The sequence below is a fragment of the Macaca mulatta genome, chromosome 20 (assembly GCF_049350105.2).
Source record: "Macaca mulatta isolate MMU2019108-1 chromosome 20, T2T-MMU8v2.0, whole genome shotgun sequence".
In the NCBI taxonomy this organism is placed as follows: domain Eukaryota; kingdom Metazoa; phylum Chordata; class Mammalia; order Primates; family Cercopithecidae; genus Macaca; species Macaca mulatta.
The window spans coordinates 30,115,243-30,131,880 of NC_133425.1; the positions used below are offsets into that span (position 1 = coordinate 30,115,243).

General features: G+C 55.4%; 1 protein-coding gene and 1 long non-coding RNA gene across 4 annotated transcripts; one reads left to right on the forward strand and one right to left on the reverse strand.

The window, feature by feature from the left end:
* Positions 1–233: 233 nt before the first annotated feature.
* Positions 234–9,156, reverse strand: LOC144338011 (uncharacterized). Its single transcript, XR_013411723.1, has 3 exons — positions 7,480–9,156; positions 3,868–5,171; positions 234–1,379 (listed from the first exon to the last, which is right to left on the reverse strand). It is a non-coding gene; the product is annotated as an uncharacterized LOC144338011 (long non-coding RNA).
* Positions 6,433–16,638, forward strand: ARMC5 (armadillo repeat containing 5). 3 transcript variants are annotated; one of them, XM_077986013.1, is made up of 8 exons: positions 6,433–8,307; positions 8,660–8,782; positions 9,261–9,789; positions 11,717–11,824; positions 11,926–12,712; positions 14,197–14,693; positions 15,321–15,453; positions 15,549–16,638. In XM_077986013.1, exons 1-8 carry the CDS (start codon positions 8,203–8,205, stop codon positions 16,357–16,359), a joined length of 3,093 nt encoding a protein of 1,030 aa, XP_077842139.1. In that variant the 5' UTR covers positions 6,433–8,202; the 3' UTR covers positions 16,360–16,638. The 3 variants fall into 3 exon arrangements, with proteins under 3 accessions (XP_077842139.1, XP_077842140.1, XP_077842141.1); XM_077986014.1 differs by lacking the exon at positions 6,433–8,307 and having other exon boundaries at positions 8,662–9,130; XM_077986015.1 differs by lacking the exons at positions 6,433–8,307; positions 8,660–8,782 and having other exon boundaries at positions 9,294–9,789; positions 15,531–16,638.

A 16,638-nucleotide genomic window follows, 5' to 3' on the forward strand; every position in this document is an offset into this window, starting at 1 on the left:
CACCACCTTTTTTTTTTCTAATTTACTATAATATTTCTAGTAAACCATTGGCTTAGAAACCAGATTGACTAATTCATTCATTTACCCTTTCATGATACAAAATTTTTTAACTGAGTGAGGTCCTTCTTGAGAATTGAGGGCATGAGCTTTGGTGCATGGACTTGGAAATCTCTGCTTCCTGAACTCCTAGGGGCTCCCTTTACTTCATTCACTCCCGGAGCTCAGCAAGGTTCATGAATCAGGGAGGTTGGCCAGCGTGGGAGAGGTCACCCACGCCAGGAGGTCTCAGTACCTCTCTTTTTATCCTATCACTTGGGAATCCTCTAGGATCTGTCTCAGGGAGTCTCTGGTTAACCCTGAGACATGAGTGGTGCGGTTGAGACTCCTGGGGTCCAGGAGAGGAGGAGTCTGGGATTCTCTGCTGACAGGATTCCTGGAATCCCAATCCTGGCTCCTTCCAGCCGATCCTAGCAGGAAACACTGGGAGCCTGGGAGCCTCTGGGTCCGAGTTTTTGCCCAGATGATGACTGGAGTGGGGTTGGGGTTGCTTCTCCTTCATGATGAGTGAAAGTTCTCCATTCTCAAGTTATTCATGAGGGCATGGCCCCAGATGGAGCTGCTGTCTCCCCTCCACCCCCTTCCAACTCTGAGTGGCTACAGCACAAGAGCCCAAGCACGCCTGGGGTGGAGGGAGGTGAGAGGCAGCATGTCCATGATCTGGAATAGCGTGTGTGGGGAAGCAGTGGAAGGAGAGAGGAAGGGAGACCCCATGGGCACTTCCCAGGCACCAGAGACTCATTTGCAGGCACCAGAGACCCATTCCCAAGAATCAGAGAGAGCCATTCCCAGGCAGCAGAGACCTATCTCAGAGGTCCTCACACCCCTGAGATTAAATCAGCCAGGAGGTAGGGTGGAGAGGGGAGTGTCCTATCAGGTCCGAGGAGGTTGTCAACTTCCTGGACTTCTTGCTAAGGACTCCTCTTCCCACCCTTCATGGTAGCTGAGGTCAGGGAATCTGTGGGGACAAGACTTTCTTTTAAACGCTAATCTGCTAACTAACCCTGAGTCTGGGAATGCCTCCAAAATGTCAAGCTGATGTTTTTTGTTGTTGTTGTTGTTTGTTTGTTTTTTGAAACAGAGTTTCACTCTTTCTTTCAGACTGGGGTGCAGTGGCACGATCTTGGCTCACTGAAACCTCCGCCTCCTGGATTCAAGCAATTCTCCTGCCTCAACCTCCCAAGTAGCTGGGATTACAGGCACGTGCCACCATACCTGGCTAATTTTTATATTTTTGGTAGAGACAGGGTTTCTCCACGTTGGGCAGGCTGGTCTCGAACTCCTGACGTCAGGTGATCTGCCCACCTCCGCCTCCCAAAGTGCTAGGATTCCAGGCGTGAGCCACCGCGCCTGGCCCTCATGGGTTACTCTTTATGTAGAAAGACCTCTTCACTGTAAGTTTCCTCCAAAACAACCCTTGTGCTATTCCAGAAATCAGACGCTGTGACACTCACAACCACCTAGACATTCCTTCCAGGGCATGCATATTTTTTCCCCACGATATAAGTCCTGGGTCTGGGGCCTTGCAGTGCAGAGACCTCTATTTCGCAGGTAGACCACGCTTCTGCCTGTAAGTTTCCCTAATAAATCACCCAATACCGGCAAACTGGATTGTCTGCCTCCTTCTTTGGTTTCTTGACTCCATCAGCATTTGGAGTCACTTTACATGACTCTTTCTCAGAACTGAATCCTTGACCTCCTTTTTGCAGGTCTTGGATCTGCCAGCCATCCCCTTCCGAAATGGACCCTGGTCTCTGTCCCTGGCTAGGGATTCACCTGCGCCCATGGCTGAATAGCCCTGGGGCCTTCAGCCCTGCAGCTGCGCTGGGGTAGAAGGTAGGCAGGGCTGCCCTGAGCCAGCCTCCCCTCCTCAGCCCTTCCTGGGACAGCTTCCCCCTCTTCCTCCACTCCTTTGGGAAAGGGACCCAGATCCCAGGAAAGAGAAGCTGCCAATCACCTCGGCAGTGCGGGGCCCTTTCTCGTGGCTCTCTATGCTTGCCCCTTGTGGGATGTGGGGGACTTAGGAGGGACAGTGCAGACAACAGTCTCTGTCCTCCTGGAGAATGCCTATGGGGATGTCCAGGGAAGGGACGGAGGGAGGGAATCTGGCCTAGGACGGGGGACGCTCCTCCAGCATCCCAAGTACCCCTCCAAAACTGCCTGCCTCACCACAGCTGAGCTTCCGGGTGGGTGGGCTCCAGTGACCACGTCCACCCCACAGCACCAGCCTCTGTGTGTCTCACCAGGCTCAGAGCCAGGAACCTGGGACCTGGGACTGGGTGAGCTCAGAGACGTAACTGTGACTGTACTGGAGTCAGTCTTATGCCCAGAGCTAAGCAGGAGCAGGGCCAGAGGAATCGACGCTACCCCCTCCTGTCTAGCGTTTAGAGTACCTCTATACTGGCTTGCTTCCTACAGTCGCTCTGGGAGGAATGTCTGCCAGGGACCCTGACCTCTGACCCATGTATGCAAGGGTCTGCCTTGCCTAGCTGAGCCTGTGCACTCTGTCTCTGCCTCCCTTCAGATAGGGAAAGGAGCTTCAAATGAGGGGGTGATGTCATAGCAGGGAGTGGAGGTGGGGTGGCAGGGGCTCAGGGAAGGAGGTCAGGTATTTCATAGAGGAATTGTGGGGGAGAAGAAGGAAAATGGCAGAGTAGGGAACAGGGAGAGGTGAAGGGAAGGGGAAAAGTGGCTTCACTGCATGGAAAAGTCCTTCTCACCCACAGTGGGGTGGGATGGAGACCGTAACCTCAAGTGCTTTTCTGCAGGGGACGGGCAAGTAACACATATGAAATGCACTGAGTCAGGGATGCAAGAGGGAGTGTCCCCGTCCCCATGTCCAGGACAGCCACTACTCGACAAATTGCTCCCATAAAGATCCAATGTTCCAGCATCTTTTGATACAAATAATAAAGCAGGCCGGGCGTGGTGACTGACGCTTGTAATACTACCACTTTGGGAAGCTGAGGCGGGTTGGGGAGGGAAGGGCCAGGGCAGGGGATCTTTTTTTTTTTTTTTTTTTTTTTCCCTGAGATGAAGTCCTGCTCTGTCACCCAGGCTGGAGTGCAGTGGCAGGATCTCCGCTCACTGCAAGCTCTGCCTCCTGGGTTCACACCATTCTCCTGCCTCAGCCTCCTGAGTAGCTGGGACTACAGGCACCCGCCACCACGCCCAGCTAATTTTTTCTATTTTTAGTAGAGACAGGATTTCACCGTGTTAGCCAGGATGCTCTTGATCTCCTGACCTCGTGATCTGCCCACCTTGGCCTCCCAAAGTGCTGGGATTACAGGCGTGAGCCACCGCGCCCGGCCGGCAGGGGATCATTTGAGCCCAGGAGTTCAAGACCAGCCAGCAACCTGGCGAGATCCTGTCTCAAATAAAAAAAAATAAGAGTAAACAACAAACCAAACCCCAGAAATCGACTGTGATGTGAAATCTCCTTATTTAAACATTGGCTCTTTAAAAAAATAAAAAGACCAGGTTAGGTGACTCACACCTGTAATCCCAGCATTTTGGGAGGCTAAGACTAGAGGAACACTTGAACTCAGGAGTTCAAGATCAGCCTGGGCAATCTTGTGAGACCCCGTCTCTACAAAACATTTTTTAAGAATCAAAAAAATTAGCCAGGTGTGGTGGTGTATGCCTGTAGTCCCGGCTCCTCAGGAGGTTAAGGTGGGAGGATCACTTGAGCCCAGGAGATTGAGGCTACAGTGAGCCACGATTGCACCACTGCACTCCAGCCCGGATAACAGAGTGAGATTCTGTCTCAAAAATAAAAATAAATAAATAAACGGGCGTGGTAGCTCACACCTGTAATTCCAGCACTTTGGGAGGCTGAGGCAGGGGGATCACTTGAGCCTAGAAGTTTCAGACCAGCTTGGGCAACACAATGGAACCTCAAAAAGTAAAAATCTTGGCTTGTTTGAAAACACACACATACACACAAACACACACAGCCAAAACTAATGTGTTTCGCACCTCGGGTTTGGACACTGGGTCACAAGCTTGGACAGTGAAGCTGCTTCTAAACCCAGCACAGGGTACAGTGCATGCAGGACATGGGATATACTCCTGTTAGATTAAGCCCGTCCCTCTGCTTCTGAAGTCTGGCCTGCCTCCCTGTTCTGGTCAGAACCTGTTGTATGCAATTGGAGAGGAGAGGGGTTCCAGGAATACCTGCCCTAATGTGAGAAATTCGCTTACAGGTCTCTGAATCCTCCTTCCATCGCTACTCTACCCATACCTAAGCAGTTACGAATTTTGCAGAGGTCTACAACACTTGACACTTACTCAAGGCGACTCTGAGGAAACTGAGGCTTAAAGGCCACTAGTAAGCAGTGTAAAAAGGACCTGATCATGACAATTATTCATTGAGTGCCTACTATGCGTGTGCTGGGCTCAGGCCCTTCACTCAAACCCTGGCTTGTACTCCCTGAAGGGCCCTGGGTGAGGAAGATGTCAAGAACCCTGTATCTCATCACTGACCCTCTGCCAGGGGCATGTGCTGCTCCCAGCCTGAGATGAGTGCTGTTCATTACATGTCATCTCCACGAAGCCTCCCGCATTTGCCCCAGGAAAGGCCCCTTCGCCACCCCGGCGTCATTCACTCTGTGCTGTTGCTGATCCTGAGTATGTTTCCTTCAAGGGGCAACAAGCTACCCAAGGACTGAGGCTGCTACCTTCATTTCTGTAACCTCAGTGGGGAGCTCTCATGTGAGCTGCATGATGCTTGCTAACAGAGCTCTAGGCAGGAGGGAGAGGGAAACTGAGGTCTGCTGAGTCATCCCTGGCCCAACTGCTTCGTGCATGTGCGGTGTTCCCATGGCATCTTTACCACAACCTCCATCCCTGTTTTACAGATGAAGAAACAGGCTCAGAAGAGGAAGACGTGTCTAAGGTCACACAAGCCTTGACACCATGAGCTAGAAGCTGAGGGCGAGGTCACTTCACATCCCTTCCCTTTAGCTTCTACTCTATGTGGGTAGCATCCTAGACACAGAAGGCCTGATAAAAGATGGCAAAATTGCCAGGCGTGGTGGCTGATGCCTGTTATCCTAGCATTTTTGGGGGGCTGAGGTGGGTGGATCACTTGAGGTCAGGAGTTTGAGACCAGCCTGGCCAACATAGTGAAACTCTCTACTAAAAATACAAACACTGGCTGGCGTTGTGGTGCATGCCTGTAGTCCCAGCTACTCGAGAGGCTGAGGCAGGAGAATAGCTTTAACCCAGGAGGCGGAGGTTGCAGTGAGCTGAGATTGTGCTATTCCAGCCTGGGCAACAGAGTGAGACTCTGTCTCAAAAAAAAAAAGGTGGTAAAATTTGGGGGCAGCAGACCAGATGCCTGGATTGATGGTAGGACTGTCCCACAGGGGTGGGCATTAGGTCCTTGCTTGGTCTCTGCTCTGAGCACAGGTAGGTGCTTGGGAAGCCTCCCCCCGGCTCCCACATACAGTAAGGACCAGCCCCACAGGGTTGGTGGGTTTTTCTCTCCGTGTGCGGAGAACAAGAGATCATAGAAATAAAGACACAAGACAAAGAGATAAAAGACAAGACAGGTGGGCCCAGGGAACCACTACCACCAAGACGCGGAGACCAGTAGTGGTCCCGAATGCCAGGCTGCACTGTTACTGGATACAAGACAAGGTGGCAGGGTAAGGAGTGTGAGCCATCTCCAATGATATGTAAGGTCATGTGGGTCACATGCCCACTGGACAGGGGGTCTTTCCCTGTTCAGCAGCCAAGGCGGGGAGAGAGGGTGGGGGGGAGAGAGAGAGAGAGAGAGAAAGACAGCTTACGCCATTATTTTAGTACTTTCACTAATTTTGCTACTGCTATCTAGAGGGCAGAGCCAGCTGTACAGGCTGGAACATGAAAGTGGACCAGGAGCATGACCATTGAAGCAAAGCATCACAGGGAGATGGTTACGCCTCCAGGTGGGCCTAATGTCAGGCCCTCCACAAGACGTGGTGGAGTCGAGTCTTTTCTAAACTCCCCAGGGAAAGGGAGACTCCCTTTCCCGGTCTGCTAGGTAGCAGGTGCTTCTCCTTGACACTGACGCTAGGGCTAGACCACGGTCTGCTTGACAACGGGCGTCCTCCCAGACGCTGGCGTTACCGCTAGACCAAGGAGCCCTCTAGTGGCCCTGTCCGGGCATGACAGAGGGCTCGCACTCCTGTCTTCTGGTCACTTCTCATCATGTCCCTTCAGCTCCTAGCTCTGTATGCCTGGCCTTCCCTAGGTTATGATTGTAGAGCAAGCATTATTATAATATTGGAATAAAGATAATTAAAATAAAGTAATTGCTACAACTAATGATTGATATTCACATATAATCACATCTATGATTTATATCTAATATAACTATTCCTATTTTATATATTTTCTTTATTATACTGAACAGCTTGTGCCCTCGGTCTCTTGCCTTGGCACCTGGGTGGCTTGCCGCCCACACATACACAACGTTTTACCAGTAGAAACGTATGTTTCGGCAATGCCCAGGCAAAAGGGCCACATTCAGTCCCCAGTGTCCAAGCACAAGTGACTCTTCACCACTCTTCCCTCTCTTGACAGAGTGGCAGGAAAGGACCCTGGGGAACTTGGAAGGGAAGGGGATAAGGAAGGGGAAGGGGCCTCTTGCTCCTGCCCAGAAATGCAACAAAGCATCTCCTGAACTCAACATACAGGTCTGTTCTGGGGGTCCCACCACCATAGTATCACCCATAACGATAGTTGTCACGTGCTGAGAGGACTTTTGAAGGGCTCACACACCCAGGGCTCACACAATGGTCCCAAGTTCAAATTCTCTGGCCCGTCTGCCAGAACACAAGCTCCCTCATGGTTCCCTCTGGAGGTTAGGAATGCCCTGCCCCGGCACTCCTCACGGGGCTTGCCTGATTTCTGGTCCCACTCCTCTGGGAAGAGGTACCTGTTGTTCTAGGTGTGATTAACCCCATCACTCCCTAGGCTGTGAAGCGACTGCATCAGCTACTGCCAGATCTGCAGGCAGCTGGGTCCATGATGGACCCACGCTGGGTCCAAAACTCTCTCCTGCCATCCCAAAAGTCTCCCTTCAGCTGGTCGACGTTTTGCCTTTGTCACTTCAAAGAACAAACCTAAGCCTTCTTAGCTGGGTGGGCTCTTTGAAGGCAGTGATCACAGACAGCTCTAGTGTTCAGATTCTTCCAGACTGGGGCTCCTTTCTTTAAAAAAAAATTTATTATCTTTTTGAGACAGTCTCTGTTGCCCAGGCTGGAGTGCAGTGGCACGATCTTCGCTCACTGCAGCCTCCACTTCCCAGGGTTCAAGTGAGTCTCCTGCCTCACCCTCCCGAGTAGCTGGGATTACAGGCGAGAGCCAACACGCCTGGCTTTTTTTATTTAGTAGAGACAGGGTTTCAATATGTTGGCCAGGCTAGTTTCGAACCCCTGGCCTCCAGTGATCCGCCAGCCTTGGCCTCCCAAAGTGCTGGGATTATAGGCATGAGCCACCACGCCCAGCCCAGACTGGGGTTCCTTGACTCGGCAAAGGGTTGGGCAAAAAGATGTGGAGACCCCCCACTCCGCCCCAACCAAATCCCATCATTAGCTCTAAAATCAACAGCCCTAGGGGAGCAGAAGGGGGTCTGCTTAGAGACCTGGTTCCTTCCATTTCCTTGAGGTCCGAACCAGAGTCAGAGCTGAAGTTTCAGCTAAAACTGAAGCCAGGGCTACTGGCAGAGGCTGCCGCCCTGGTGCGTCCGCCGGTGCTGGCCCAGGTTGGAGCTTCCGGCTAAGGCCTTGCCACACTGCAGGCAGATGCAGGGCTTCTGGCCGCTGTGGGCTGCGTAGTGGACGACGCAGGTGGGAGCTCTGGTGGAAGCTCTGGCCACACTCATCACCAAACATCAGGTTTCCGGACTTTGTGACTGTGCTGGTGCCGCAGCAGATTCCAACTGTGCACAAAACTCTTACTACAAACAAGGCATTTAGAGGCCTTCTTACCCATGCGGACCGCAGGTGCTGCAACAGGTTGGAGTTAAGCCTGAGGCTCTTTCCGCAGTCCCTTCAGCGGTAAGGCTTTTAGCGGTGTGTAAGCGCTGGTGCTGGATCAGGTTTGAGGTGACGCTGAAAGTCTTACCACACAAGGCACAGGTGTAGGGCTGAAGCGATGGTCACACTTAGGGCAGGAGTATGGCTTTTGACCTGTGTGTACCCAGTGGTGCTTAACCAGATCAGAGCCACATCGGAAGCTTCTGCTATACCCCGGACAACGGTAAGGCTTGTCACCAGCGTGGCTGCCTTGGCGGTGAATGAAGCCGGGGAGGTAGGCTGTGGTCAGCCCACACTTCCGGCACTCGCAGGTTTTGGGGCTTGTAGACGGTTGCTCTTGGCAAAGGCTTCTTCCTCCCCAGGGCCAGAGCCTGACCATTTTCCAGGCGGGCAGCTGCCCCTGCCACACCAGGAAGGGCTGCTCAGGCGGAGCCACCTCGCAATCCAGGGGTGACCTGGGGGCTCCCCGCGATGCTAACGTCCCGCTCCCCCGCCGCCCCGCCCCGTCCGGATTCTCCCTTGTCTCTTCTGGCACAGCCGACTGCACTACGGGTGAAGAACTCCCTGTTTCCTAGACGCCAGCTCCTGAGCTCACGACCACGTCCAGAGCGGAGGACACTCGGGATACCGGGGTCCAGCTCCGGAAACGGAAAATTCCACAAGCCCGTCACCCTAGGAAGGGGCAGCGAACGTTCTCGGTAGGTTTAACCCTCTTCTTTAACCCGCGTCTGCGGCGCGGTCAGGACCTCGCACTTTCGGCCCGGCTTGGGGTTCTCGGAGTCGGTCCCGGGGCCGGGCCGCACCACCGCTGGGGGGCAGCGAAGCGAGCCTAGAGGAGGAAAGGCGGTCCCCGCCGAGTGCACGCCGGGGGCGGAGCACGGCACGAAGGCTCCGTGGTCGGACGTCTGGGCTGTCCGGAGGCCCCGGCCCACCTGGAGGGCCTTGGAAGAGTTTCCCGCGCGTCCCGAGGTAGGCGTGCGAAGCTCGGCGCGGACCACACCTCCCGCATGCACTACCGGCGCGTCCCAGGTTGCGCAGCGATAAGGGTACCGCCGCACCTTCTTGCAAGGACAGACTTCCGGGGTCGAGAACTACAACTTCCGACTTGCATCGCTGCGACGGCGCTATTTAAACAGCGTCAGCGAGGCGGTGCCCGGCGACTCCTCTGTCTTCCAGTTCCGCTCCCTGGGATCAGCGGCGAGAAGCGGGGCGGAGTCTGAGGCCCGAGCCAAGATGGCGGCTGCGAAGCCAACCCTCACGGACTCGCTCTCGTTTTGCCTCGCGCAGCTCGCGGCGGCGGCCGGGGAGGGTCTGGGTGGGGAAAAGGACCCAGCTACCAACGAGACACCCCTGGGCCGCGCGCTCCTAGCCCTCCGCACGCGCCACATCAAGGCAGCGGGGGGAATCGAGCGCTTCCGGGCACGCGGCGGGCTCCGCCCCCTACTCGCGCTGCTACGGCGAGCGGCTACAGCGGGTTCCGCCCCGTCCCAGGCAGGCCCCGGCTCCGCCCCCTCGGCCGCGTCAGCAGCTTCTAGCCCCGCCCCCGCATCGGACCCCGCCCCCTCCTCTGTGCCGTCGTCTACGCCTTCACCGCCAGTGCGCCTGCGCAAGACGCTGGACTTGGCGCTTAGCATCCTAGCCGATTGCTGTACGGAAGGGGCGTGCCGGGCCGAAGTGCGCAGACTCGGAGGCATACTCCCTTTGGGTAAGTGCTCCGCCTCCGTTTCCTAGAAAGATTGGGTTTGCAATTCGCTCGCTGTCTGGGCCGGGAGTTTGGAGTTCTTTGTGTCATATCCTGGAATAACGTGCTTTGTGATGGCACACCGCTCCTGTTTCTCAAGCTGTTGTGCCCCGTGACGTCACTGCTGTCTTTTTAGATGAGAGAGAGCCCTCCCACACCAGATAATTACAGCCATTATCTAGGAATTGGTTGTTGAGGACTTCTTTCGAAGCTAGACTAGCGGAGGCCAAAGGGTTATTTGGTGACTTTTCCAGATGATTCTTATTCTCCAGTTATGATGTTCATAGCAGATATTCAGTGCCCACTATGTGTCCGGCCCTGTGCAAGGTTCTGAAGTCCCACTGTTGAGCTGGAAGGTGTAGTGGTTCAGAAAGGGAGTTCTGCAAAAGTCACCTAACCCCTCTGAGGCCAGGATTCCTTGTAAAATGGGACAGTGATAGCTACCTCAGAAAATCAAAGTGGGGAGAAAACGAAGTACAAATATAGTACGAATATACAAATACTCTAAGCATGGGGACTTCAGGTTATTAAAAACTAGCATAAGCTGGGTGCAGTGGTACACGCCTGTAGTTCCAGCTACTTGAGAGGCTGAGGCGGAAGGATCCCTTGAGCCTGGTAAGTAGAGGCTGCAGCGAACAATGACTGTGCCTGTGAATAGCCACTGCATTCCAGCCTGGGCAACATAACAAGACCTCATATTTTAGAAAACTAAACAAACCAGTAGTCACTTAGGAAGCAGGAAAAAATAAATAAAAATAATTAAAACCAGCACAGTAAGAACAAATCCTAGCAAAACATAAGCTTTTCTGTTTACCAGCTAAATTGGTGCCTCCTAGTGGCAGTGTGTGAAAGCAGTTTACATGTCACTACCTGCCTTCCACAAAATTAAGCTAGTTTTGATGACATCTTAACTTTTTGGATAAAGGGAAGCATTAATGTATTTAAAATTTACATAAAATGCATCTGGACCATCTATGTTTGATAAGAGCCTTGGTTATTAAATAACCCCCATCACTCAACTACTATTTTTCATTTTAAATGTCTTCTGAATCTATCTGCTTCTCTCTCTCCCTACTTCCGTTGTGTGCCCAGGGACTGGTACCTCTGTGCTGTGTGATGCTGGTAGCTGGGTTGGTTCAAGCTATTGTCTTTTCATGCTTGGGCTATTATGATAGCCTTTTGACTCCTCCCTTCCTATTCTTTCCCCCATAATGCATTCTCCCTATGGATGCCAGATTGTATCATGTCACTCCCCTTCATAAAACCCTTGTGTGGCGCCCAGTGCCTTCACATTCAAGTCCTGATCCCTTGGCCTGACATTTGAAGCCTTTCACAGACACTGCATCTTACCTCTGGGCCTTTGGAAAGCCTACTTCCAAACCCGAAATGCCTTCTCACTCCCCCATCGACTGTGCTTCTGGCAAATACCTTCCTGTGTACCCCTCCAGACCCAGCTCGAGTGTTAGCCTCTTCCTTTTATTTAGTAATTTTTTTTGAGATGGAGTCTTGCTCTGTCGTCTGGGCTGGAGTGCAGTGACACGATCTCAGCTTACTGCAACCTCTGCCTCCTGGGTTCAAGCAATTCTCCTGCTACAGCCTCCCAGGTAGCTGGGATTACAGGCGCGCACCACCACACCTAGATAGTTTTTGTATTTTTAGTAGAGATGGGATTTGGCCCCGTTGGCCAGGCTGTTCTCGAACTCCTGACCTCAAGTGACCCACCCACCTTGGTCCCCCAAAGTGCTAGGATTGTAAGCTTGAGCCACTGTGCCCTGCCGAGCATTAGCCTCTTTTGAAAGCCTTCCCAGCCCTCTCAGGCCACATTCTCGAGGTGACTGATGAGAGAGACAGTAAGGGGTAGAACCCTCACAAGCCCAAACTCTCCTTGCAGTGACCATTCTTCAGTGCATGAAGACAGACAGCATCCAGAACCGAACGGCCCGTGCCCTGGGGAACTTAGCCATGGAACCTGAGAGCTGTGGGGACATCCACTGTGCTGGTGAGAGGCTGTGAGGGTGGGATCTGCTAGGGCTCGGAGTGGAAGAAAGGCTTGAGTGTCTGTCCTTGTTCACCCTCTGTGCTCCTCTTTCCTGCCCTCAGGTGCTGTTCCCCTGCTTGTGGAGAGCCTGACAGCCTGCCAGGACTCGCAGTGCCTGCAGAGCGTGGTGCGTGCCCTCCGCAACCTGGCAGACTCACCCCAGCACCGCCTGGCTCTGGCACAGCAGGGAGCAGTGCGCCCTCTGGCCGAGCTCCTAGCCACTGCCCCAGATGCTGCACTGACCTCAGCCCTCGTCCGTGCCCTCCTGGAACTCAGCCGAGGCTGCTCCCGGGCCTGTGCTGAGCAGCTAAGTCTGGGTGGGGGACTGGGCCCACTCGTCAGCCTGGCATCCCACCCCAAGCGGGTAGTACGCGAGGGAACCATTCTGATCCTCGCCAACCTGTGTGCCCAGGGCCTGATTCGGCCTGCACTGGGCAATGCTGGTGGGGTGGAGGTGCTGGTAGATGAGCTTCGGCAGCGCCGGGGTCCTAATGGAGCTAGTCCAGCCTCCCAGCAGCCTCTGGTGCGGGCTGTGTGCCTCCTGTGTCGTGAGGCCATCAACCGGGCCCGGCTGCGGGATGCTGGTGGCTTGGATCTACTGATAGGCCTGCTGCGGGACCCTCGTGCCAGCGCATGGCACCCTCGTATTGTGGCTGCCCTTGTGGGCTTTCTGTATGACACTGGGGCCCTGGGCCGGCTCCAAGCTCTGGGACTTGTGCCTCTCCTGGCTGGGCAGCTGTGTGGTGAGGCTGGCGAGGAGGAAGAAGAGGGAAGAGAAGCTGCTTCCTGGGACTTCCCTGAGGAGAGGACCCCTGAGCGGGCACAGGGTGGAAGCTTCCGGAGCCTCAGGTGAGTCCCTGCCTCAGGGCTTGGGAGGGTGAGCAGTGTGGTGGTGTGGGGTTTGTGTCTGTCTTGGTCCTCTTCACTACCTCCACCCCCATTCTGTCTGAATAAGACTTTTATTACCCAGACTCCTGATTCCCACACAGCCACCTGCCAGTTCCTGTCTAACACACTCTACTCCCCTGGGTCTACCTTTTTTTTTTTTTGAGACAGGGTCTCACTGTCATCCAGGCTGGAAGGCAGTGGTGCCATCTCCACTCACTGCAACTTCCGCCTCCTGGGTTCAAGCAGTTCTCCTGCTTCAGCCTCACGAATAGTGGGATTACAGGTGCTGGCCACTATGCCCAGCTAATTTTTGTATTTTTAATAGAGACAGGGTTTCACCGTGTTGGTCAGGCTGCTCGAACTCCTGACCTCAGGTGATCCACCCGCCTCGGCCTCCCACAGTGCTGGGATTATGGGTGTGATCCTTTGCACTGGCTGGATCTACCTTTTAACCTTGGTTCCACCCCAGCACCTTTGAACTTTGGGCCCCAGACAGGTTCACTGGGAGGTGGGATATACGTAGATTAAGATGATGGACTCTGGAGTCCAAGTTCTTACTCTCTTACTGTCACTCATGAGCTGAAGCATCACAAGAAAGCTGAGGAACTCTTTTTATTTTTTTGAAACATTAGAGTTGGGGATCTCGCTTTGTTGCCCAGGCTGGTCTTGAACTCTTGGCTTACAGTGATCCTCCCAGCTCAACCTCCCAAAGTGTAGGGATTACAGGTGTGAGTCACCATGCCCGGCCCCCAGCGCTTCCTATTTCCTTTTTATTTTCTCCATGACCCCTGTACTCTACACTGGTCCCACACTAACATAACTTATGGTACTCTCACTTCTTGTCTGCTTCTTCTCACTGGAACATAAACTCCAGGAGGACAGGCACTTTGTTCAGTGCTTCTACCCAGCATCTAAAGAACAGCTTGGCACATGACAGGCATCAGTAATTGCTGAATGAGGTTTTAGTCCTATCCCCTCTCACTTCCATTTATCCCCTTTCTCCACCCTCCTCTCCCCTGGCTTTTCCTCCCTCCAAGACAGCTTTTAGCTCATGCAGTGGCTCACACCTGTGATCCCAGCGCCTTGGGAGGCCAAGGCAGGAGGATCACTTGAGCACAGGAGTTTGAGACCAGCCTGGGCAATATAGCAAGACCCATCTCTACAAAACATTTAAAAAATTAGCTGAGCGTGGGGGCACACACCTGTAGTGCCAGCTACTTGGGAGGCTGAGGTGGGAGGATCGCTTGAGCTCAAGAGTTCAAGGCTGCAGTGAGCCAGGATCCCAGAACTTCATTCCAGCCTGGGCTACAGAGGGAGACCACGTTTCTTTAAAAAAAAAAAAAAAAAAAAAAAAAAAAAAAAAAAAAAAGACCGCTTAGGCCTCTTGGACTCTGCCCCTTCACCTTGGCACTGGGTTCAGTCTCCTTCCTTTCTTCCCTCCACAGGTCGTGGCTGATCTCCGAGGGCTATGCTGCGAGCCCTGATGACATCTCCCCCGACTGGTCTCCTGAGCAGTGTCCTCCACCGGAGCCTGTGGAGCCGGCCAGCCCGGTCCTCACCCCGACCTCGCTGCGGGCACCGCGCACCCAGCGCACTCCAAGCCGCAGCCCCGCCGCCGCCATCGAGGAGCCTTGGGGACGCGAAGGGCCAGCCCTGCTGCTGCTTTCACGCTTTTCCCAGGCCCCTGACCCAAGCGGGGCACTTGTGACCGGCCCGGCCCTGTACGGCCTGCTGACCTATGTGACCGGCGCACCGGGCCCGCCCAGCCCACGTGCACTGCGCATCCTGTCACGCCTCACCTGCAACCCTGCCTGCCTGGAGGCCTTTGTGCGCAGCTATGGCGCAGCGCTGCTGCGGGCCTGGCTGGTGCTGGGGGTGGCGCCCGACGATTGGCCGGCACCACGTGCCCGGCCCACTCTCCACAGCCGCCACCGAGAGCTGGGTAAGTTCCCACACCCACCCGTCTCCTTGCCCCCGTGCGAGTCCTCGTCCTCCCCCATGGCTTCCAGGGGCTCAGAACCTCACCTTTCCACTCACCCGTCCTCCCCAGCCTGTCCTCCAGACAACCTGTCACCAGAGTGGGGTGGGGAGCAGGGCGTTCTGGTCCCTCCATGGGCCCACAGGCAGAATTCTGCTGTGTCCTCTGCCAAAGCCCTGGGGCCTAGATACCCTAACTCCAGATGCAGCCCCACGCCCAGGATCCAGGCCGGTCTGTGGTTCTTTCTTGGCTCTGCCATTGGTTCAGCGCTGTCCTGACTGCTCCCCACCGGCACCCTGACCTGTGAACCCCACCGGTGTGAACCCCGCCCTCACCACCACCCCCAGCACTGCCAGGAACTGCCCTGTCTGCTGTGCCCTGACCACAGGCTGCTTCAGGGGCCCAGACTTACACCCTGACCGTCCCACCTTCTGTCCTTGTCCTGGACCTCAGGTTCCCAGTGTCCCAAGCCCAGCACTGCCTCTTCAGTGCCCTGATTTCTCACCCAGAGGTTTTACCCTCCTTCATCTCATGGGCCCAGAGTCCTGTCTCAGACCCCAGCTCCCAGCCTGACAAGCTTTCCACTTGCAGGGGAGAGGCTACTGCAGAACCTGACGGTTCAGGCTGAGTCGCCCTTCGGGGTCGGCGCCCTCACGCACCTCTTACTCTCCGGGAGCCCTGAGGACCGCGTGGCCTGCGCGTTGACCCTGCCCTTCATCTGCCGGTGAGTGGGAAGTGGGTGCCTTGCGGGGCTGGGGAGGAGTGCTGTGTTTCCCAGGCCCGTTTCTCACCTTCTGAAAGGCCCTCTCTTCCCTGTAGGAAGCCCTCTGTGTGGCGCCGGCTGCTCCTGGAGCAGGGTGGCCTCCGGCTCCTTCTTGCGGCGCTGACCCGGCCGGCCCCACACCCGCTCTTCCTCTTCTTTGCCGCGGACTCCCTTTCCTGCCTCCAAGACCTGGTGTCTCCCACCATGAGCCCAGCCGTCCCACAGGCAGTCCCCATGGACCTAGACTCACCGTCCCCTTGCCTCTATGAACCTCTGCTGGGCCCAGCCCCTGTCCCAGCTCCCGACCTGCACTTCCTGCTGGACTCAGGCCTCCAGCTCCCTGCCCAGCGAGCAGCCTCAGCCACCGCCTCCCCTTTCTTCCGGGCCCTGCTGTCAGGCAGCTTTGCAGAAGCCCAGATGGACCTGGTGCCCCTGCGAGGCCTGTCACCTGGCGCAGCCTGGCCTATCCTGCATCATTTGCATGGTTGTCGGGGCTGTGGGGCTGCCCTGGGGCCCGTGCCCCCTCCAGGCCAGCCCCTGCTGGGCTCAGAGGCCGAGGAGGCACTGGAGGCTGCTGGCCGTTTCCTACTGCCTGGGCTGGAGGAGGAGCTGGAAGAGGCCGTGGGCCGCATCCACCTAGGACCCCAGGGTGGCCCAGAGTCAGTGGGTGAGGTGTTTCGCCTGGGCCGGCCCCGGCTGGCTGCCCACTGTGCCCGCTGGACACTGGGGCCAGAGCAGTGCCCGAGGAAGCGGGGTCTGGCCCTGGTGGGGCTTGTGGAGGCAGCAGGTGAAGAGGCAGGGCCCCTGACAGAGGCTTTACTGGCCGTGGTGATGGGGATCGAGTTGGGGGCAAGGGTCCCTGCCTAGACTGTTGAAGTCCCCTGGGAAGGGGACCCAAGGATGAATTGGCTGTGAAGGAGCCTCCCTGAGACTGGCAAGGGAGGAGGCTGAGCAGAAGGAGTCGTCATAGAGGAGCGGTGAGAACATGGAGCCGGACCCCAGGATGACGACGATCTGAAGACCCGGGAGTGAGAAGCCAAGGCCAGGGTCTGGGCGTGGGGCGCAGAGAAGCAGAACAGCCCAAGGCCCCAGGTGCCTAGCCTGGCCCAGACCTCTGGAGTTGAGATTAAACACTTTGGAGTTGGA

Excerpts from the sequence above, each read along its gene's own strand:
- ARMC5 (XM_077986013.1), top strand. The coding sequence starts at position 8,203 with ATGGTCACACTTAGGGCAGGAGTATGGCTTTTGACCTGTGTGTACCCA. Across the intron at positions 9,790-11,716 it reads CGGAGGCATACTCCCTTTGG|TGACCATTCTTCAGTGCATG; the intron begins GTAAGTGCTCCG and ends CTCTCCTTGCAG. Across the intron at positions 14,694-15,320 it reads CAGCCGCCACCGAGAGCTGG|GGGAGAGGCTACTGCAGAAC; the intron begins GTAAGTTCCCAC and ends TTCCACTTGCAG.